This window comes from Mchenga conophoros, linkage group LG10 (assembly GCF_057382185.1).
Source record: "Mchenga conophoros isolate Kocher_MC1m ecotype Shallow Benthic linkage group LG10, M_conophoros_male_GT1.1, whole genome shotgun sequence".
NCBI classification, from domain to species: domain Eukaryota; kingdom Metazoa; phylum Chordata; class Actinopteri; order Cichliformes; family Cichlidae; genus Mchenga; species Mchenga conophoros.
Window position 1 is genome coordinate 1778664 of NC_140535.1, and position 22975 is coordinate 1801638.

General features: G+C 42.1%; 1 protein-coding gene across 1 annotated transcript in view; it reads left to right on the top strand.

Moving 5' to 3' along the window:
* cltca (clathrin, heavy chain a (Hc)) overlaps positions 1 to 22160 on the top strand; it is a 34818-nt gene extending 12658 nt beyond the window's left edge. Inside the window, exons 3-30 of the mRNA XM_085288132.1 lie at positions 3712 to 3980; positions 4135 to 4296; positions 4378 to 4491; positions 4988 to 5161; positions 7000 to 7197; positions 7294 to 7494; positions 8131 to 8283; positions 8437 to 8559; positions 12357 to 12494; positions 12586 to 12750; positions 12868 to 13048; positions 13515 to 13678; positions 14783 to 14908; positions 14995 to 15137; positions 15474 to 15708; positions 15818 to 15940; positions 16023 to 16168; positions 16246 to 16429; positions 16520 to 16712; positions 16940 to 17097; positions 17191 to 17463; positions 17614 to 17931; positions 18191 to 18322; positions 18422 to 18532; positions 18617 to 18787; positions 18876 to 19097; positions 20541 to 20616; positions 20894 to 22160. Coding sequence (XP_085144258.1) covers positions 3712 to 3980; positions 4135 to 4296; positions 4378 to 4491; positions 4988 to 5161; positions 7000 to 7197; positions 7294 to 7494; positions 8131 to 8283; positions 8437 to 8559; positions 12357 to 12494; positions 12586 to 12750; positions 12868 to 13048; positions 13515 to 13678; positions 14783 to 14908; positions 14995 to 15137; positions 15474 to 15708; positions 15818 to 15940; positions 16023 to 16168; positions 16246 to 16429; positions 16520 to 16712; positions 16940 to 17097; positions 17191 to 17463; positions 17614 to 17931; positions 18191 to 18322; positions 18422 to 18532; positions 18617 to 18787; positions 18876 to 19097; positions 20541 to 20616; positions 20894 to 21027 — 4787 coding nt within the window. The 3' untranslated portion in view covers positions 21028 to 22160. The remainder of the gene's footprint in view (positions 1 to 3711; positions 3981 to 4134; positions 4297 to 4377; positions 4492 to 4987; positions 5162 to 6999; positions 7198 to 7293; positions 7495 to 8130; positions 8284 to 8436; positions 8560 to 12356; positions 12495 to 12585; positions 12751 to 12867; positions 13049 to 13514; positions 13679 to 14782; positions 14909 to 14994; positions 15138 to 15473; positions 15709 to 15817; positions 15941 to 16022; positions 16169 to 16245; positions 16430 to 16519; positions 16713 to 16939; positions 17098 to 17190; positions 17464 to 17613; positions 17932 to 18190; positions 18323 to 18421; positions 18533 to 18616; positions 18788 to 18875; positions 19098 to 20540; positions 20617 to 20893) is intronic.
* The last annotated feature ends 815 nt before the right edge of the window (positions 22161 to 22975 follow it).

Sequence of the window (22975 nt, forward strand, 5' to 3'; positions counted from 1 at the left end):
TTTTTGTCCAGCATCCATGATTGCTTTGACTTTTTTGTTGTTTTTGTTTTTGTCTTCTCTTATTTTTTTTTCCTTTACTGCTTTCTTATGTGTTTGCAGACGGTGAGTTGAAATTTAACTACTTCATTGTGGAAGTAAAATCCTGTTTAAAGCAACATTTATAAGCTGAATATCCATTTGAAGCATAGAGACTACTGTAGAGTTTGTTTGCTCTTAGAGCCTCAGCACTAATGGGCTAGGTTTAAGTATTCTTTACACACATGTTTAACCAAGTTTTAGTGCATTCTTGAAATTCAGCCAATATTCTGTAAACAGGATTTAGCTTTCACAGTTTTACGGCTTGCTGGCATTTCATCATTTTTGTTTTATGTACAAGTGATTTAGAACCTGTTGCAAGTGTGATAATACTGTGGGTAAAATGATTTCATTTTAATTTGCATTTCTTGGTTTCCGTTTGAAATTCATGTCCTCTTCCATCTGTGTTATGTTGTAATTAACTTTCTTCATTTGTCTCAAAGCTATGCTTAATAATTTTTATTAATTGTTCGCTGTAATAAGAACTAAATATTACAGTTTGTTACAAGACCAGAGAGCACAGGAATTTATCTTGTAATCTGTGCGAGAAGTCTAATGCCACCTGTCATCAGCACTGACTTTACTTCACATGGTCCTAATGGGACATTACTCTGTCACGTGTAGTGCCTGATGAGGATTGAATTGGGTCACAACATAGAATGAAGAGTAATCTGTAAGGCTTGCTTGTCAGGGTGTGGAAATGATAAAATTATACTCATAAGTTTACTGTGGTAGCTTATCCAAGAGCTCAGAAACCTTGAGTATCCTCACGTGTTTAGTCCATGAGCTTACTTATGCACCTTTTTAAAGATTTTGTGAGCAAAGCAATTTTGGTTTTTTTTGGGGGGGCAAAGCTTTGTCCCTGTGTTCTCAGTGATATTATGTCACGACTTGGTCATTTCACACACATGCTGCAGCCCTGGTTTTGTTCAGGTTCATGCCTGATGGAGATGCTTGTAAGAATGTGAGTGTCTCACTCACTAAGCTTAGACAGCTGCCTGCGCCCATATCATGAAACAGGTACTTGTTTGGTGATTGCACAATGAGCATGTGGGTGTTTTGGGTCCTGCCTCTTGCTCACTCAGGTCCAGCCAATAGTCTTGTCTAAATCAAGTGAATTTCCAGTAGGGATAACATGTATGACTCAGATTTTCTCCTGTTGTGTTGCATGTGTGATGGTGCACCTGTGGACAATGTGTCAACATGAGTCCCTCCACATTGCCCACTATTCATGTGTGGAAAAAAACACACGGTATCAGTGATTTATTTATTGAGGGAACTGGTGTCCGTTTTTTAAGGCAGTTCATAAAAATGCTTAAAGCACCTTATCACAGCAAACAGGAGCTATATATGTACAGGAACAGGAAGCACAACAGTATATAGAGCGCAGCAGATGCAAACTGTTGCCTTGTATTTTTGCAGTGTAAGGCCAGTGTAGCTCTTTCTTGTTCAGTCCCATAGTGAAGATGCTTAGTTGACCTCGTCTTGTGACACAGTTTGAGCGTTAACTCCTCCATGTAACCTAAGGTTGACCACAAAACACACACGTACACACACACCGCCAGACGCTAATCATGATTGAATTTCAAATATTGCATGCTCTTTGAAATTTGGCTGCTACTGCTGCAAGTGGTCCATTTACCAATCTGCTTATTGTACTTTGGCTTAGTAATGGCAAAATAATCTTCACGGTTTGGCTGATGCATTGGTCTTCGCTTTTCTGACACAAGGTAAAAAGTGAAGAAGTCACACTGCTTCTTAGTAAAGCTTTAGCTTCTCAAATTAACCCCAACTAATAATACAGAAAATGCAGGTGAGTGAACTTTCTTCTAATTGTTTCAAATATGTTTGAAACATTCCAAATATTTATTATTTTTAGCACACTATTTAATATTCACAACACCGTACTCACTAGTCTGTGTCCTCTAATCTAGAATGACTTGTACTAAGAAAGAGGTAGGCATGTATCGAACCATTCGGTGACAGTCGGCACCTCTAATCCTTCATTAATTTTGTCACACGTGGAAAATGACCTTTCTCAATAATTGTATTCATGTTGATAATTCTTCATGCAGTCAGTGGCAGTAAGCAGAAGGGTTTTTATTGGCTTCCTACATTGATGCACCATTTGGTTTAAATTATGAATTTGTATGCACTTAAGTTCACGTCGAGCCTATCGCACCTTTTGTATTCTGGAAATAAATTCACATTAGGGCTGCTCAATTAATCGAATTTTAATCACGATTACGATCTGGGCTTTCAACGATCATTAAAAATGACTGAGCCGATTATTAGCCCCTCCCTCATTTATCCGCGACACCTTAAAGGCCGGTCCGTGAAAATATTGTCGGGCATAAACCGGTCCGTGGCGCAAAAAAGGTTGGAGACCGCTGATTAAGAGGACCCGAGGGAAGCTCGGAAAGCTAAGCAGAAGTTATTTGGAGAGGAGAGTGACTGCCGTTGGTTGAAAAGAGAGTTTAAAAAAAAAAACTTCAGTGGTGTTGCACACTATTTTATATTATTTTTTTAAAGTCATTGTTAACCCTTTAAAGCCGGTCAGAGCAGCACGCTCCGTTTTGCGTAACTACTGTTAAATCCCTGTAGAACCTGAACCGTGTAAGCTAGCGCAATAATTTGTTTTGCATATGAAACCGGAGGAGTTGTACTTACATCTGATGCCATCAGCTTGTCCTCGGTCACGGTTTCGTTCCACATATAGCTTTGCAAAAATTGCATAAAAAGCGCTTGCAGGAACAAAAACATAATATTCCAGAAACACGCTTTGCCGTTCCTATCAGCTGTTCGTAACACTTCCCACAGTGAAATGATGCACCTGCTGTTTTCTTTGCAAATTTGCATCATAGGATTGTTTTTTGTTTTTCCTGCAGTATATAAAAATTGCTGTATCTCCAAAATAAAACTATGAAGACACTCAAAATAAATTTCCTGTGGTGGGAAACTATTTTTTTGCAACTTTATTGTATTTAAAGTTTTGAGGGATAAACCTCTTAAATTTCTCCAAGTAGAAATATATGTAAACAAAACAAAAGCAATTTTCAATTTTTTTTGTAGTTTATTGCACTTTTTTGCAATTTATGTAATTACTATGGACTTAATGCATACATATTATTAAAATATGGGCTATAACAGTTGTATTGATGTATAGCAACTTGAAATGCTCCCACAAATGGCACTACAGCATGTAAAAAAATAATATAAGCTCTGGTGGACTTGGTTCTATAGTAGGTCTTAAAGGGTTAAATAAATATCGTCAAATAATCGTGATCTCAATTTCAGTGAAAATAATCGTGATTATCATTTTTGCCATAATCGAGCAGCCCTAATTCACATTCTCCTTTTTTTTTTTTTTCTCTCACTACACTTCATATGACAAAAATTGCAAAATGCAGCTTGTTCGATGTTTTTCATCTTATCAGTTGTGGCATTGTTGCTTGATGACCTCTGTGCCATCAAAACAACATTTCAAATTTCTTGTCTCTTTAAAAAAGAAATGGTGTGCTTCTTTTCCTATGGGAGGTTTTTGTGTGCGTCTCTCTGTGTGCACGGACTCGCTCTTATCGTGAGCTATAACATTCTCCTGTGGCCTGGTTCCTGCCCTGTTTCTCCCCCTTGTAGCTGCCAAAACTCTTCAGATCTTTAACATTGAGATGAAGAGCAAGATGAAGGCGCACACCATGACCGACGATGTTACCTTTTGGAAGTGGATCTCTCTTAACACAGTTGCACTTGTGACTGACAATGCCGTCTACCATTGGAGCATGGAGGGTGACTCACAGCCCGTGAAAGTCTTTGACCGGCACTCTAGCCTGGCAGGCTGCCAGATCATCAACTACCGCACTGATGCCAAGCAGAAGTGGCTCCTGCTCATCGGCATCTCAGCTCAGGTAGTTTGTTCTGCATGTGTTCTGGTTTAACAAAAAACAAAGCCAAGGTTCGTAATCTATGGTCGAAGCATGTCAGTCACAAGGAATATGCGGTCATAATTACCTTATGCATGTTTATATCTTTCATTCTGGGGGGGTTTGTTTTTTCTTTCAGCAAAATCGAGTGGTGGGAGCCATGCAGCTGTACTCTGTTGAGAGAAAAGTTTCTCAGCCCATTGAAGGCCATGCTGCCAGCTTCGCCCAGTTTAAGATAGAAGGGAATGCAGAAGAGTCAACTCTGTTCTGCTTTGCTGTCAGAGGCCAGGCTGGAGGGAAGGTGACTGGTTTTTACAAACATAATTGTGAAAAGTGATTTCTCTCGTATGGTTTTGTTACAAATGTTTTGTCCTCATCATAGTTGCACATCATTGAAGTGGGAACCCCACCAACTGGTAACCAGCCATTTCCTAAGAAAGCAGTGGATGTCTTCTTCCCTCCAGAAGCCCAGAATGACTTCCCTGTAGCCATGCAGGTATGTTTGTGTGACATCAGTAGCATGAAAGGTAGTACTAGGTTGGCAAAACTGCAGTTTATCAGTGTTTTAAAAGACCAGTTTGGCTGATGTGTGGTGATGTTTTTGTTTTTTAATTGTTCATAATTTCTTTTACTGACAAGGAAATCTCTGTTAGAATAACTTTATAGAGCGCCAAATCACAATAACAGTTGTCTCCAGGTGCTTAACCACCAGACCACTTGTCCACCAAATAGTGATGTACAACAAACATCAGCCACTATGGTTGCTAAATGTCATCTTATTTGCTGGTAGGCCCATATTTTTCATCATGGCTGGTCATCCGTGTATCTTACACACATGAAACCCACACTTTCAAAAGCAAGTCTCTGATTTCTGTAGACATCCCTGACCTCTCACTGAACTCAGAAATACACTTTGAGTAGGTACTGTTTTGGTGATGTTTCAGATAGCAATGCACAGCTTTATGTAACATCACTAAATTGGTTTTTGACAGATAAGCTCAAAGCACAATGTGGTTTTCCTGATTACCAAATATGGCTACATCCATCTCTATGACTTGGAGACTGGCACCTGCATCTACATGAACCGCATCAGTGGAGAGACCATCTTTGTCACCGCTCCACATGAGGCCACCTCAGGCATCATTGGGGTCAACAGGAAGGGGCAGGTAAGAATGTCACGATGTGCTAATTCTAACTGCTCATGGAAATTAAAGTGATGCCTGGAGTTGCTGTCTTGTTCATGTCGAAACGGAACGTGCAACCGTATATTTTCCACTCAGTTTCCTAAAAATCTGTATATAATATATCATAACATCTTAATTTATAGTTCAATTTTACTATTTAAATCTTGTTTCATCTCTAGTCCTAGTAATATCCAGCAAATATGACGCTGGGCAACAACAAACATCAGCTGACAGCAGCATCTCTTTGTTTGTCTGTTGTCATCAGGCAGGTTCACTTTGCCAGGAGTCATTATAAATAATCCAAGGTGTAGTGTTTCACAAACAGAAAGCAGCGACTGTTGCGTCTTACTGCTTTTCTGAAGCAGAACCAGAGAAGAGAACTGGATACAGCTAGCTGATGAATAATGATCCAGCCAGGCCACACACCACATGAATAATTGAGCGCAGAGAGGAAAGCTGATCTCAGACTGTGACAGATCTCACAGTCTGCCAGAGCAGTGTGTGTGTGTGTGCGCGCGTGAGTGTGCTTGTGTGTGTGTGTGTGTGTGTGTGTGTCACAAGCACACAGAGACAGTGATCTGAGAGAGAATAGGCCGCTGTCTGCGCCACTTACTGATTCTGGTTAACTGGGTTGGTTACCAGCAAAATTAGTAATTGGATACTGAGTAATAAATTACTCCAGTGCTATATACTTCCATCAAGTAGCCAGGTGAAAGGAAAATTGGTCTCAACTAGACTAGCAGCATAATGTTCACCGGGGGCGGTTAAATCAACATAACCATATTTTTATGGAAATGTCGGGGAGTAGAAAAACATCATTATTACCTCGTAAACATTTCAGGTGGGAAAACATTACATTATCATACAGTGCTAAGATATTGAGCTCATGAATGTAAAATCAGTGAGTGCATGAGGAGAGTATCCTGGCCTGTCAGTGACATGCATTGATTATAGGTGTAGCACTGAACTGCTGCACAGAAACCCGACAGGGGTGGAGGAGGTAACATGGAGAATTTAAATGACAGAGTACGGGTGGAAAAAGGCCCATGTCCCATCAGCGTGTGATGCAGAGTGGGAAGCACATCCTGGTGCTCTCTGTCAGTGTAGATCCTCTCGGTAGTGTCTGCCTGAAATGAGCTTTGCTATTTGTTCTTGGTGGATCTGTCTCAACTAGGTTTATCACTTGATACTTGATATTTTTTTCCTAGCATTTAGGAACAAAATGTTAGGCCACCCTGGGCTTAGTGTGCAGGCTGGTCTCCCTCATGATAGTAATTATCGGACTTTAATATCAGCCTCTACAAGCGTACTCTCCTCTGGACACATGTAGTGCGCACTGAGCAGAACACAGGATGAACACTAGGAAACCTTTTGTTAAACTCCTTTTCCTTCTTTTTTGTTTATTTTCATGTATTTACATTTCCACATTACTTCCATTTAGTCCAGTAACATTATAGTAAGTGATCCTGCTTGAGTAGTTGCCAGACTTCACACACAAGCCCTGTGTTACACTGAGCCACTAAAATAACATTTGCATTCAGCACCCATATCCCAGTGCTAGACGGAGTTTAATTTCATTGCACATACTTAAATTTAACATCTTGACTACTGATTTATTTATTTTTGGTTACCTGACAAAAGTGTATTGAATCATGCCTCTGTGGTCATAATGTATCTAAGATGAGTTAAAGTACAAAAGACTGTTTTTCCAATCAACGTTTCATTGTGTATTTGACCAAATCTGTGAATCTGTTCCACATGCCTGACATAAACTTCACAGATTGACTTTGACTTTAAAAATGTCTTTTCCTGTGGCACAGGTTCTGTCTGTCTGTGTGGAAGAGGAAAACATCATTCCCTACATCACCAACGTGCTGCAGAATCCAGATCTGGCTCTCCGCTTAGCTGTCCGCAACAACCTCACGGGAGCCGAAGAGCTGTTTGCACGCAAGTTCAACAACCTGTTTGCTGCTGGCAACTACTCCGAGGCCGCCAAGGTTGCTGCTAATGCACCAAAGGTACATTAGTGACTTCCATGGTCTTTTACTGCCCGTTTTGTCTTTTATCATTGCTTTATGGCTTTTCTCATATTCTGCTGACATTTCTTCACTCAGGGCATCCTGCGCACTCCAGATACCATCCGTCGTTTCCAGAGTGTTCCCACTCAGCCTGGCCAAACCTCCCCCTTGCTGCAGTACTTTGGTATCCTGTTAGACCAGGGTCAGCTCAATAAGTTTGAGTCCCTGGAGCTTTGCAGGCCTGTCCTCCAGCAGGGGCGAAAGCAGCTTTTGGAAAAGTGGTTGAAGGAAGACAAGGTACTGTACATCCATCTAAGCGCCAGCTCGCAGGAAGTCGCTCTTCCTGAGCTGCCTGTTATGTTTACACAACTTGCCTGTTATCTTGGATCAAGCAGGATCACGTGATATGCAAGGAATTTAGGAAGTCCCCTTCAGAAACTTTGAATCTACAAATTCTCCATGGTTAAGAAAAAAGTGAATTATGCATTTGAGTTGATTTTCATTCACTTAATATTTGCTATATTTTCTATATCAGTGGAGAACCAATCCCAACAGTCTTAGAGAAGTCCATCAAAGTGTTAATACTATAATCTAGATCAGATCTCTAATCCCTAAACCTAACCAAGGAAGGTAAAAAGAAACTAAAATCCGGCAGAACAGCTTGTGATAAAAGACCGAAACAGCCCGTGAAGGCACACAACAATGTGTCCCGCTGGTAAAGTTTCTGCCTTTCCTCAGCCATCCCTCAAGACTTTATTTGAAGCAGTGCATTGTCAGGGATTGTAACATCTAGTCCTTTTACTGAAACAGTGTTAAGATTTTTTTATTGTCATACATTTATTATTTGCATTTAAACAATGTTTTTTTTTTTTGGTTGTTGTTGTTTTTCATAATTGTCTCTCTTAAACGTCTGATGCTTCTTGTGTATTCCAGTTGGAGTGTTCTGAAGAACTGGGTGACTTGGTGAAGGCGGTGGATCCTACCTTGGCTCTCAGTGTGTACCTGAGGGCCAACGTTCCCAACAAGGTCATTCAGTGCTTTGCAGAGACTGGTCAGTTTCCTAAGATTGTCCTGTACGCCAAAAAGGTATGTCTAAGATTGCATTTGGCCATTACTTTTAATTATCTGTACTCTGGATTTTATTTATTTTTTAATCTAGTTTAATGAAATTGGTTCTGACCATTAAGTGGAGTGGAGAGAGCTTGTTGGTTATTGTAGCATTTTCTTTCTTTGTTCCAGGTCGGCTACACACCAGACTGGATCTTTCTGCTCAGGAATGTGATGCGGATCAATCCAGAACAGGGCCTGCAGTTCGCACAGATGCTAGTCCAAGATGAAGAGCCACTGGCTGACATTACACAGGTAGGATATGAAGGATATGTAGTGATGCAGTATGTTTTTATTTTTGATACAGTAGTCCAACAGTTATTTTATTTTGAAATTGTGTTATGTGACCTTGAGGTCACTTAATTATCACTTTCTCTGTGATTAACAAGTCAGCCTGAAATTGTCCCAGAATGTAAACAAATAGAATTTTTAAGTGCAGAATGAGTTTACAGCTACAATGCAGACTTTATTTGCAGTAGGCATGGCTGCAAACCGTATATGTGTGAAGTTAGAGAAGCATGTGCTTTCTTAAGTGAGTGAATGAATAAAACACGCTTAATGTTGTTTTCATGTTTATTTGTCAAGTACTTGGTAACAAATAAACAACTGACCAATACAAAAGACAATAGTCATTGTTGTGCTCTGGAGCCTCCGTGATCTCAGTGTTAGGGGCACATTAAGCGGTTCTCTGGCTGCCGCAGGTTCTGGTCAGTGTTTCTCTAGCTAGCCTCAGAGCAACAAGGACTGCTGTCACCAGCTGCAGTTCAAGAAGGTGGAGTTAGCTGTATTTGGCCACAGAACCAGAGCCTCTCTGGGATGGCCTGAGAAAGACATTGAGGACCACTACAACAACAACCCGGCCACACAGCAAGGAGTGCAGGACAAGAAAGGTAGCTGGGTAGCATTAGCTGAACTTTCAAAATAAAGGCATGGGTGTTTCAGTAGTAAATTGAAAAGGATGTCATCATTCTGTTAGGCAGAAATGACAACTTAAAAAAAAAAAAAATACTATTTGGTGTTTATTATTGTGTCATATACTTATGCCTGCCTACTTCAGTGTGGAAAACACTGAATAAGTTTATTGAGCATAAGTATTAGAGATGGCACGACACCACTTTTTTATGTCCAATACCGATATCATAAATTTGGATATCTGCCGATACCGATATGACTCTGATATATTGTATTTTTTAATCAATAAAACTGTTGTTTGTTTTTTTTTAAAAATATTTTGTTCATACTGAAGTTTAAAAAAACCCACTAAAGCTATTCTGTTATACCTGTATGCAAAAAATACACTGCACCCAAAATATTTCATAGTTCAGCAATAATGAGCAAATAAACTTAAACCTGCTCCATCCTCCCTATTCTGGTATTTTAAAGAGTATTTAGCAGAAATATTAAGCAACCAAACTAATAGGGTTGCAAACTCCCAGCAAAAATAATAGGAAACCACCCCCCACCCTCCGCCTCGTGATACTTAATCGACGTAATCAACCATAATTTAATGCACGTGTTTAAAAATAAAAAGCACAGAAATCAATTATTTTTCTACAATAATTAAATAGATTCAACATCTTTCTTCTACAGAGCTGCAGACTGCACAGATGGTTCCCAAAGGAAAAAGTACTATAGTTTACTAGGGTATATTAGACTTAACAGTTACTATATACAGTAATGGACTTCTATATATTTTACATCAGATTAAAACTTTGGGTGTAAGATTCAGATAATTATTTATTAAAAGCTCAACATTTTAAATGAGAATAAGAAAGAAAAGTATGTCTTTGTGCCCCCTTTTCCCTGTTCATGCCCTGCTGGCCCCCCTGGCTAAACTTTGCTAGATCCGCCCCTGCACAGTTACGTCAGCTGTAGAAAAAGATCCTGGTGTAGAAAGTAATATTAAATACAGTCTAACAACAGCTTATCAAGCTTCAATGTGCTGCTGTTGTTCAGCCGCTGGTTTCCTCTTTCTGGTGCAAAGTGGGCCAAAAACAAACGAGAGACGGCCTCGCGACAGAAAAGCCGATCAGCTGATCATTGATCAGTTTCATGATTGAAGGAGAGGGAGAGAGAGGCAGTCGCTCCATATATCGGGAATGCTTTACAAACATTCAGAGATGAACTTACACACTTGCTTTCTTCTCTCTGGGATACCTTCCTCCGAGATGAAATGCTGGTTTGGTAGCGAGGCTCTAAATGCTCAACTAGAGCTGGGCGATATATCGAGTTTTTAAAAAATATCGATATATTTTTATACGAGATATAAGATGTGACAATATCTTTTATATCGATATAGTCTATGTTACGTTATAACTATACTTGTGGAGCCGCAAGTTTGCCTCTCTTTCGTCCACTTTCGTCTTTACGCAACTTTACTCGGCCTCGCCCCTCCTTCACTGAACACAACTCCCCCTCCTCCCCCATCGCTTCACCTGCAGGAAGCGACAAGATGAACACGGCAAATCTCTGTTAACGAGTTACTGCGCATCGACCCGTGCGTGGGGCTGGACACCGTCAACGTGTTAGCTAGCTAACCACGCTAACGAGCTAACCACGCTAACGCCATGCAGCCCAGAGGCGCTGCACGGCCTAAAATCCTTGCATTTTCTCAAAAATTGACAGCGCACCTTATGTATGAATTTTGGTTGTGCTTGATGGCCGTGAACCGATTTTATGTGGAACACGGCGCTCAGCAATCTGTCAAAAATGTTTGAGTACGACTTTGGTAAGCTACGGTGCTGCACCGCTTGATGGATTGTCAGAGCATTACGGCTACCGAGGAGCCTCGCAGAGTGATACGTACTGTGCTTCAACATAATATTACCCTACTGTGTATAAGGACCATAAATGGCACCTGTTCAGAGACGTGGTTACGAAGAGGATTTCAAACTCAATGCTGTCAGTCACAGAGTAGAAGTTGGGAACAGAGCAGCTGTGAAATCTGTCTTTGTTACTATGCTCAGCGTCTTTTAGTTTACATTTTGACTGCACAATTGTGAGCTTTTTGTTATGCACAAAAACAACATTGTTTTCTTTTATTTATGGAGCATTATTATTTAATAAATGCTCATAATTTATTTTTGAGTAAATTTTATGTACATCTGCTCTATGTTAATAAAAGTGCCTGTGTGACATCTGGGACACAGCTTTGACTAAGAACTCTCATTTTGTTCTTACTTTATGGCTTTAAAAAAAAATATCGAGATATATATCTTATATCGCCGTCCAGGTAAAAAATATCGAGATATGAATTTTGGGTCATATCGCCCTATGCTCAACCAGACCGCCGACAGGTCTCGCACGCCACAGCCGCTCTATCACATGACGTGTACTGGTCCGACGTGCTACGGTTATGAGCTGAGTTACGCCGTGTCGCAAGTTTTGTGAGGTGCTTTTTTGATATTTAATGGATCGGGCTACATTTTTTTTATTTCTCTCCGATATCCGATCCAGTAAATTACGTCAGTATCGGAGCGATACGTAATATCGATCGGTCCATCCCTAATAAGTATATAATATACTAGTTTATAATGGTGGAAAACACTGAACAAGTTTGAGCACACGTTTATGTTTCTAAATCTTGCCTTTCACATGGTATAAAGGAAATTCACCTCTTCCTTTACTTCCTGCCTGTGCATAACCTCCGTGCTGCAAATGTCAACCGCTGACACAGCTCGTGTTCCTAAAGTGCAACAGAGCAGCTGATAGGAACACAAATCATTGCATCACAGGCAGGCTTTTTTTTTTTTTTTTTTTTTTTTTAAACAGTTACTGTATTCAGACAACTTTCACTTGTCATTGCAACTTGTCTAAAAGCTTTAGAGAACTGTGTGGGCTGCATTCCTCACATTTAATCCTTTAAGTGGTGCCGAACATTAGACTGCTGACAAGAATATTGGGTTTATATCAAAGGTGAAAGCTGCAGTAAATAAGTGCTACCATATTTGATACAAACAGGCCTTTTTTGTTGTTTTTTTAATACTTCTCAGCTGTACAAGTGTAGTCTAATTTTTGGTTTATTTCTTACCTGTGGTTCTGTTTTTGTCCAGATTGTGGATGTGTTTATGGAGTACAACCTGATTCAGCAGTGCACATCATTCCTTCTGGATGCCCTGAAAAACAACAGACCCTCAGAAGGACCTCTCCAGACTCGCCTGCTGGAGATGAACCTCATGCATGCACCACAGGTAGACCAATATGCACACACTTGAAAGAATGAAATGAATCCATTTGTTAAGCATGAATCACTGTTTTCTAATGATTCGTCTCATGGTGTAGGTTGCTGATGCAATCCTGGGCAACCAGATGTTCACCAACTATGATCGTGCCCACATTGCCCAGCTGTGTGAGAAAGCTGGACTCCTGCAAAGAGCACTCGAGCACTACACTGACCTGTATGACATCAAGCGTGCTGTGGTGCACACACACCTGCTCAACCCAGAGGTAGGCTTCACTTACCTACACAGTCAAAGTGTTTTCCCATCTGGCAAATGTGTCATTGCTTGCTGTAGATTGTACAGCCTCTGAATTAACTTTTTTCCCCCCCCACACAACCTCCAGTGGTTGGTGAACTACTTTGGCTCATTGTCAGTGGAAGATTCTCTGGAGTGCCTCAGGGCCATGCTCTCAGCTAACATCCGCCAGAACCTGCAGATCTGCGTCCAGGTGGCGTCCAAGTACCATGAACAGCTCACCACACAGGCTCTCACTGAACTCTTTGAGTCCTTCAAGAGCTTTGAAGGTGAGACATAAAAATTCATTCTTAACATTCTTTATTATATCAGTAATCCATAATCCAGCCAATACAAATAGCTCACTTGTACCTACTGCTCAACATGGTTTTTAGGGTTTTCCATTAGATGGTAGTACCTGCTACCAGGTACTTCTTTAATACCTACTTGACCGGGGTTCCAAGCAATCTGAATGTGTGACGTCAGCAGACTACATGCCACTGCTTGGCTAGTCAGTGGCATTACACAATGAGTCATGAAAGCATCTCCTTCACCAACATCAAAATTGCCCTTTTTGAAACCCAGTAATAAGGGACAAGCATTTTAGATGGTACTCGATTATCAGGGAAAACGAGACGATCTGAGTAGGTACTAATAGGTAAACTAATTGGGGAAGAACAATATTTTAATGTCAGCAATGTCCCTATCCACATGGATCCCATTTGAAGCTTAATTTTAACTGTGTGTTCCCCTCAGGTTTGTTCTATTTCCTGGGCTCTATTGTAAACTTCAGTCAGGATCCTGAAGTTCACTTCAAATACATCCAAGCTGCCTGCAAGACGGGCCAGATCAAAGAGGTGGAAAGGATCTGCAGAGAGAGCAACTGCTACGATCCTGAGCGTGTCAAGAACTTCCTCAAGGTAGTGACAGGGATGACTGGAGCGATCAAACACTGACACAAGCAGCTTTTATGACTTTGACTCTTTTAATTTTTGTTATTCTTTTACCCTCGCCCGTTATTTCTCAGTTGGTTCCTACTGGTGCTTGTTTGTAACCTGTAACGCTGTCAGAACTTTATCAGTAGTTTTATGAATTTAATGTTGGGTTGATCAAAAGTTTAAACTCTCCTGAAATCTCTATTTTATAATCAGATGTTGCTTACAGTGCATAGTCTGTCTTTATATTTTATAGAAAAGCCAAGCTGCACACATTGACAGTTTACCTGTATTTGTTGCAAATTGTTCAACCAGCAGTCCTGATGGCAGTCAATTATCTTTTGTCCTTTTCCTCTTTTGTCTTTGGAATGGCAGGACATGTATCAGGTAAATCTATTCCTCCCCACAGTGCAGGATTCATTCCCTGCTTTTCTTTCACCCCTTTCCCATTATTTTCAGACACATGATTGAAACTGGGATTTGTATGGAGGCGTATATGTTTATACACCACAGTCCATACACCTACTGGGGTGTATCTATGTGTAGCCACTGATCTATTAACTTTACGTAGTCGTAGTCATTCATTGGCTCTCGCGTGTGCAGGTAACGGTGACCGTGTTAGGCTCCTTTACTTCACATTTAAACACAGAAAGTGTCGGTTTGTGTTGTGTGTAATCTTGTAAGGAGCTTTTTTTCTAGTGCAGCATGTTGTTGGATAGTCGTGTCAAGATGCACAATCCCAGTTTTGTTTTTTAAATCCTGTGGATGGCAGCAGTGTTTCAGTACTGCTTAGTGAGAACTGGCATCTCTGCTTATTAGTATGAAGGAAGTTTATTGTTCTTTAGTGCGAAACACACACGTTGTTTTCAATAGTTTGACCATCCCTTTAGCCTCCCTAGCTAACAAAGCCAAGACGCTTGATTTTGTTTCTATGTGGTTTTTTAACTGATTAAGTCCTGATACTTTTAAATAACAGACATTTTTTTGGTGATTATAATTATAGAGGGCAGAAACCAAACCAATCTAAACATTCGACTGTGTACAGATTCACTGACTACACTCTCTTCCCCATTACTCTGTGATGCACAGGAAGCCAAACTAACTGACCAGCTCCCACTCATCATCGTCTGTGACCGTTTCGACTTTGTCCACGACCTGGTCCTCTACCTGTACCGCAACAACCTGCAGAAATACATTGAGATCTATGTTCAGAAGGTAAGAGTCAACACAGAGACATTTAGTTTTCAGAGCACGGTTCATTCACAGATCAAGGAGAGATTTATTGTGAAATCTTTGCTTAGGTAAATCCGAGCCGTCTGCCTGTGGTGGTTGGTGGCCTCTTAGATGTGGACTGCTCTGAGGATGTCATCAAGAGTCTGATCCTGGTTGTCAGAGGACAGTTTTCCACGGATGAACTGGTCGCTGAGGTGGAAAAGAGGAACAGGTGCTGCACACATTCAACTTATGTTATTTTCTAAAACATAATTAATTTTTACCTGACACTTATTCTTCAGTGTAATTCAGGGAGCTGTATGGACGTTAATGAGTGAATATCAGGAGGGAAACTGTGATGCAGATGTTTACGGCTTCTTTTGGAGCTGGCTTTTGTCAAATAACTTTTTTTAATCATTTGAAATAAAAATTTATATATACATATATATGATTTATATTTGTATAATTGTATTACTCATCGTTTACAGCTTACTGAAACTAGATTTGACCCAAGCGTCAAAGCTGTATACGTAGCCAGGGATAGTTCTGACGTCCGCTGTCCTTGCAGGCTGAAGCTGCTCCTGCCCTGGCTCGAGTCTCGTATCCATGAAGGCTGTGAAGAGCCAGCAACCCACAATGCTCTGGCCAAGATCTACATTGACAGCAACAACAACCCTGAACGCTTCCTGAGGGAAAACCCTTACTATGACAGCCGTGTGGTGGGAAAGTACTGTGAGAAGAGAGACCCCCATTTGGCATGTGTAGCTTATGAGAGAGGACAGTGTGACCAGGAGCTGATCAATGTGAGCAAGATGATTTGATGCCACCAGTCCAAGTTTCAGCCAATCCAGTTCTGTTGTTGTGAACTTAACTGTAGCACAAAGCACTGTAATTCTTTCTTTCTTCCATCAGGTCTGCAATGAGAACTCCCTCTTCAAAAGCTTGTCTCGCTACCTTGTACGACGCAGAGACCCTGACCTGTGGGCCAGCGTACTGCTGGAGACCAATCCCTACAGGCGACCACTTATTGATCAGGTACGCACACAAGTTCTGTGGGTTTTTAATCTCCCTGCCCGCCAGCACTGCTTCTCTAAACTTACTTACTTTGTGCTGTCAGGTGGTGCAGACAGCACTGTCAGAAACCCAGGACCCAGAGGAGGTTTCGGTCACAGTCAAGGCTTTCATGACTGCTGACTTGCCCAACGAGCTCATTGAGCTGCTGGAGAAGATTGTGTTGGATAACTCAGTCTTCAGTGAACACAGGTGCTGTAGTGCTGTACTGTTCATCCCGATTATTTTAAAACTGCACAGAAATCCTGATCTTTTTCTTTCTCCCACAGAAATCTGCAGAACCTGTTGATCTTGACGGCCATCAAGGCTGACCGTACTCGAGTGATGGAATATATCAGCAGGCTAGATAACTATGATGCCCCTGACATCGCAAACATTGCCATCAGTAATGAGCTCTTTGAGGAGGCCTTTGCCATCTTTAAAAAGTTTGATGTCAACACCTCTGCTGTGCAGGTCTCTTCTTATTTTCTCGACACTTGGACAAATAATCGTATTACCTGAAGAAGGTTTGATAATACTTCCTGTCTGCCTCCTGCCCCACAGGTGCTGATCGAGCATATTGGCAACTTGGACCGAGCCTATGAGTTTGCAGAGCGCTGCAATGAGCCCGCTGTGTGGAGCCAGCTGGCCAAGGCTCAGCTGCAGAAGGGCCTTGTTAAGGAAGCCATTGATTCCTACATCAAGGCTGACGACCCCTCTGCATACATGGAGGTGGTACAGGCTGCTGATACGAGTGGTACGCAGAATGGTCTCACTAAATTAGAGCAGGTTTTAGTGAAGGCTGTTAGTTGTGTGCTCGTGCCACTTTAATTGAAAGCAATTAATCAATCAATCAATCAATTACATCGACTGTGTTATCGGGTCTTAGATGGCAGCCTGTGCAGTAGCTTTGCTTGTGCAGCAGATATGAAAGGATTACTGTGAAAACAGAGCAACAGCCTCATTAATGTAAATATGTTGCAGGTAACTGGGAGGACTTGGTCAAATTCCTGCAGATGGCTCGTAAGAAGGCCCGCGAATCCTACGTAGAGACCGAGCTGATCTTTGCTTTGGCCAAAACCAACCGCCTTGCTGAACTTGAGGAGTTCATCAATGGGCCCAATAATGCTCACATCCAACAGGTTGAGCTCACTCTCACGCAGAGTCACTCACGCTCTGACGAGCCGACGGGTCATCGATGAAATAATGTTTATTGTACTTTTTATTTGCTTTAGGTTGGTGACCGCTGCTATGATGAGAAAATGTATGAGGCCGCTAAACTGTTGTACAACAACGTTTCCAACTTTGGTCGTCTGGCGTCAACCCTGGTGCACCTCGGAGAGTACCAGGCTGCTGTGGACGGCGCCCGTAAGGCCAACAGCACCCGCACCTGGAAAGAGGTGTGCTTCGCCTGTGTGGATGGACAGGAGTTCAGACTGGCGCAGATGTGTGGTCTCCATATCGTAGTGCACGCCGATGAGCTGGAGGAGCTGATTAACTACTACCAAGTAAGAGATCGATGAGAAGCATTATTGTCCTTAAAATAAATTCAGAAGTTTGAAATCTGGCATAATGATTTTGAGGTGTGCAGCTCTCGTAGCTTAGCCCAAAAATGAGCAAACATTTGACGACCTCCCATCGCTGTTGTTCTCTCTCAGGACCGTGGTTACTTTGAGGAGTTGATTACCATGCTGGAGGCCGCCCTGGGCCTGGAGCGTGCTCACATGGGGATGTTCACAGAGCTGGCCATTCTCTATTCCAAGTTCAAGCCCCAGAAGATGAGGGAGCATCTGGAGCTCTTCTGGTCAAGAGTTAACATCCCAAAGGTCCTGAGAGCAGCAGAGCAGGCTCACCTGTGGGCCGAACTTGTCTTCCTGTATGACAAATACGAGGAGTACGACAACGCCATCATCACCATGATGAACCACCCGACAGATGCCTGGAAGGAGGGCCAGTTCAAAGACATCATCACCAAGGTACAGTTTAATTGGATATCACAATCACGACTTGTTTTTTTTCTTCCCAACAAGGATGCACAACGTTGACCGTTTGTGTCACATTAATGTAGCAGTAAAATCTTGGCTGGTCTGGTACGAGTCAAGCTAATTACAATTTTCCAGCAGTCTGCAAAAAACAGAAGCCAATACATTTATCTCCTAATGCAGTGTTTTGTTTTTATTAAACAGATTTGTTTAGAAGCATGAAATCATTTCTTTGCTTCTGTGTGTGCTGTAGGTGGCCAACGTGGAGCTGTATTACAAAGCCATCCAGTTCTATCTGGAGTTCAAACCATTGTTACTGAACGATTTGCTTATAGTGCTTTCCCCCAGACTGGACCACTCACGCGCCGTCAACTTCTTCACCAAGGTACATGTTGTTCCATGTCATAATGATTCAGATGCATCAGGCTGGTTTCCTCTGTGGTTCAAACTGGGCTGAGCACTGAGCGCACTTGTGTGTTAACAGGTGAAACAGCTGCCTCTGGTCAAACCGTACCTACGGTCAGTACAGAACCACAACAACAAATCGGTCAACGAAGCACTTAACAACCTCTTCATCACAGAGGAGGACTATCAGGTGAGTAACTGTGGATTTAGTTCAATCTTCTGTTATTTCAAAAATACCCACCTCACGCTTTCATTTTCTGCGTACTCCTGCTAGGCACTGAGAACATCAATAGATGCCTACGATAACTTTGACAACATCTCACTGGCCCAGCGCTTGGAGAAGCACGAGCTGATTGAGTTCAGGAGAATCGCTGCCTACCTGTTTAAGGGCAACAACCGCTGGAAACAGAGCGTAGAGCTCTGCAAGAAGGACAAGCTTTATAAGGTGCCCCTTCCGTTTGAGTGCTCAGGTTAAGGTAAGCAGGTGTGTTGCACTCTTCCTGACCCTGTGTGTGCTGCCTCTCGCTCTGCAGGATGCCATGCAGTATGCTTCAGAATCCAAAGACACAGAGCTGGCAGAGGAGCTGCTGTCCTGGTTCCTGCAGGAGAACAAGAAGGAGTGTTTTGCCGCCTGCCTGTTCACTTGCTACGATCTGCTACGACCTGATGTGGTGCTGGAGACCTCCTGGAGGCACAACATCATGGACTTTTCTATGCCGTACTTCATTCAGGTCATGAGGGAGTACCTCAGCAAGGTGAGTCGGCTCTTCTCGGGTTTCCTGTTAGATGGTCACTCAAAAGATCTGAGGACACGTTGGCACACGAGGAATCCTCAGTGAAATAAAACTTGCACAATTTTGTCTGATTACTTTGCATCTCCAGCCGCCTCTGCCAGTTTGTTTTTTTTAAATGTTCATCTTCTGTGCTGCTCCTCTTCTCTTTCAGGTTGATGCAGTTAAGGAACAGGTGACAGTTTAAAGCTCTGTGTTTGATCAGCATTCAGTTTAGGAGATTGCAGCCTGGAGTGTGCATGGTTTTAGCTCTAATGCTCTTTGCGCACTCAAAAACTGATCAGTCGGTCAAACTGGTTTTGTAATTGTTGGGCAACTATCCATATAGGCTGTAATACAAAACTTGGTATAGCCGTAGCATGTAAGTAAGTCTTATTATTCAGTATGTTGTTCAGTGGCGTCGACGCAGTGATTTGAAGCATTCCTGTGAAGTTGTGTTGCATTCTGATGCTTGGGACTTGATGCATGTGTGTTAACCAAATAAAAGTCTTGCTCATACAAACCTGCAGGCTGTTGGTTTGCCCAGCTTCATGCACAAGGCTTTGAACGATAGGAAGCACCTGAAGTAACCTGGCTCCGCCTCTAAATAAGCTGAGTCTTACTGCTGCAGCAGTGTGACACATACAGCATGAGACACTCAGCAGCTTTGTCTCACTGCTTTTAATTAAAGGGCTGCTGTTTGTTACACTGCATGGACAAACTGAATGTGCACACGGGGTGTGGAAGTAAACTGCTGAGGAAGCCTTTATTGCTGTGTTTTAGAAACAACATGCATCCAGCTGCTGCTGCTTTCCCCTTTGGACCGTAGAAGTCCATTCTGCATATTGCTGCTAGCAGTTATCTGACTCACTGCTCAGAAAGGTTCCTCCTGCTCTCACTTGTATTCATGTATATTGCTGGTTGACAGGAACTGACTTATTTCCTGCCTCTGTGAGGCAGAAGCAGGGAAACACTGGACCATCATAGCAACCCCAGTCTCAGCATTTATGCCCAAAAAAGATGTTAAAACAACGACTGCTGTTTTCGACTGCAGAAGCCGTTACTGATATTCACGTTTCATTAGTTGACTATTAAGAAATAAAGGGCAACTGCTTTTGCTACTAAATGTAACTGAGGATGTCATAAATGGTTGTATTTTTAAAATCATGCAAAATATGGCACTTTATTAACGTTTTTATTGCAGTTGGAAGTTCTCAGTTGCCTCTGTGGGTTCATGTGATCCCACATTGACACGTATCGTTGAGCTCGGGGCTCTGAGGGCTCGCACCATCTGCTGCAAGAGTCCATTATTGTTAAGAGATCGTGTGTTGACCCCTACTTTTTTTTTTTCCTGACCTTGAACCGTGTAAGTTTCATTTTTAAGGGTTTCAGCGTTTTGCTAAATGTATTCATGTATTCTGTTTGCAGGTAGATAAACTTGAAACCTCAGAGTCTGTAAGGAAAGAGGAGGAGCAGGCAACAGAGACGCAACCCATCGTCTACGGTAACCTCAACATCCACTTATCGTGATCAGTATCCAGGAGAACGCTTTGCTTTCTCGTCTTTCACTTTGTGGTTCCAGGGTCTTCTGTAGTCACTCGGTTTAATCACTGTGAATTCTTTAAGTCATGAAAGGTCCTGAAAACCTGGCTTTAACTTGTTGTTATACTTCTGATGACATAAAAATAAAACCAGCTTCCAGTCTAAGCTTTTAAATCTGAACGAGGAAACAAAAACAAATGTGCATGTGTGACATGTTTCCTCTGTGTGTCGGCTCGCAGGAACACCCCAGCTGATGCTGACAGCAGGCCCAAGCGTCCCTGTGGCCCCTCAGCAAGCGTATGGCTACGGCTACCAGGCGCCCGCAGGATACGGTCAACCAGCAGCTCAGCCAGGCTTCGGCTATGGCATGTAAAGACCCCAGCTCCTTATCTCCACTTACAGGGTGGAGCTTCCATCCATCCATCCCCCACAGTCCTTCACCACACCATTACCCTCTCGCTCTGCCTTCAACAGGGAGAGGAGAACCGCAACAAACTCGTCTTCATCTTTCTTTTGTTTTTAAACCTTTCTTTACCCCCCTTAAACTGCCATGAAGGACTCAGTTTTTGTTCTGTTGTCAAACGAAAGGTTTGAATCACAGATTTAATTTCCTCACATTCCGTATTGACTACATTAATTTTTCTTATGTTTATTTTATTTGAATGGGAAATGGTTTATGTACAATGGGAGGGTTGGTTTGTGGGAAGAGCTGGTCTTCTCCAAAACAAGAAAAAAAAAACCACACAAACACACAAAGGTCTGTTGTGAAGCATCTGGTTTGCACTCTGTAGTGAGAAGAAATAATGTAGAGCCTCTTCCTTTTGATGTGCGTGAGCAGCTTCTTCTTTCAGACTGTAAAATGCATTTAATTATTGTATATTCAGACACATGGCCGCTGCTTCCGTCCCCACAATCCTGAAACACTACGCTGTCCCATTAATGCCCCAAACTCAAACTTCAGGGCTGGTTTGATGAAGAAAATCCCAGAAGAGTATTTTACGTACAATTTACAGGAAAGTTTGGTTCTTTCCAGCAAAGCCTATGCAGAAAAACATTTACTTCCAGATGACATGTCTATGTGCTTTACACACGGCTTTAATGTGGGACGATTCCACCTTAGGAGGGGCTGCAGACCTGTTTGTGCTCGACTAACAACCCCCCCCCCCCTCCCCCCCCTCCATGCTGTGGTTTGTTTCTGCAGGAGACATTTTTCAAACTTTGTTCTCCTGTTTGATTAGATTGAATGTTAAGTTGAACTCCTCTAAATCAGAAACAATATCACAACACTTGTGGGATTGTGAAGGTTTTTTTTCTTAAGGCTTGTGTGTGTGTATACAGGAAATCAATCATTAACTCTTTGAACTTATATTCTTATCTCAATTAGCTTAGATTTAAATTGTGCACTTAAGATACTTGATTGTGCATAATCAGGATCATAATGAATGAAACAGCGGTTTTGTTTTCCACTTAAAAAATAAAATAAAGGCTTCTTGTTTGTCAAGAAAAGTGTGACCGTGTCTTGCATGTGCTGTAACAAACTCTCACAGTTCTGATGGGGGTGATAACAGAGTGACATATATTTTTGTCTCTACTACAACAGTAACGATCAGTGATTGCTAAATCTGAAGTCCCAAACGTGATGCAGGTGCAGTACGAAACCTTTGTTGAAGAGAGGAAATGTGTAGGAACACGTTGCGCACGTTACTGGACGACCCTGAATGTTCTTCTGTTTGTTTTGAGACATTTCGTTTTCTGTGGCTGGCTAAGTCCTCGGTTTGTACTGCTATAAATGTTCAATATGCCACCCAGCTGCGAATATATTGTCATGTTTTGCCTCTAGGGGGTGCTATAGTAAAATAAAGCTCTATGCAAGTCATTTCAGCTATTATACACTAAAACCGGCACTGCTTAAAAAATACTAAGGGACCACTTAAATTACAAATCCGCTCCCGATTAATAACATTCAATTTGAAATTCTATGCTGTCATCAGATGCACAAATAGCCGATGTTCCATAGGTTTTAATTGGATTCATGTCAGAGGAACGCGCTGGCCGTGAGGCCGAGCTTTGTCCATACCAGCAGGATCCCACTGCACCATCTAAAGGTCTGGCAGGCAGTCTCAGAGGTACATGCCTGTAGCTAACAGCAGTCAGGGTACCGCTGGCCAGCAAGTCTGGTCTGTTTGGCCATCCAAGGATAAACCTCTCCAGACCATCAATGACCTTCTGCCAAATGGTCATGTTGGATATTATTGCTGCTGGCGTAACCGTTCACCATGAGATCTCCTTTGTTACAGGTGCTCAGTGTGAACCTGCAGTCA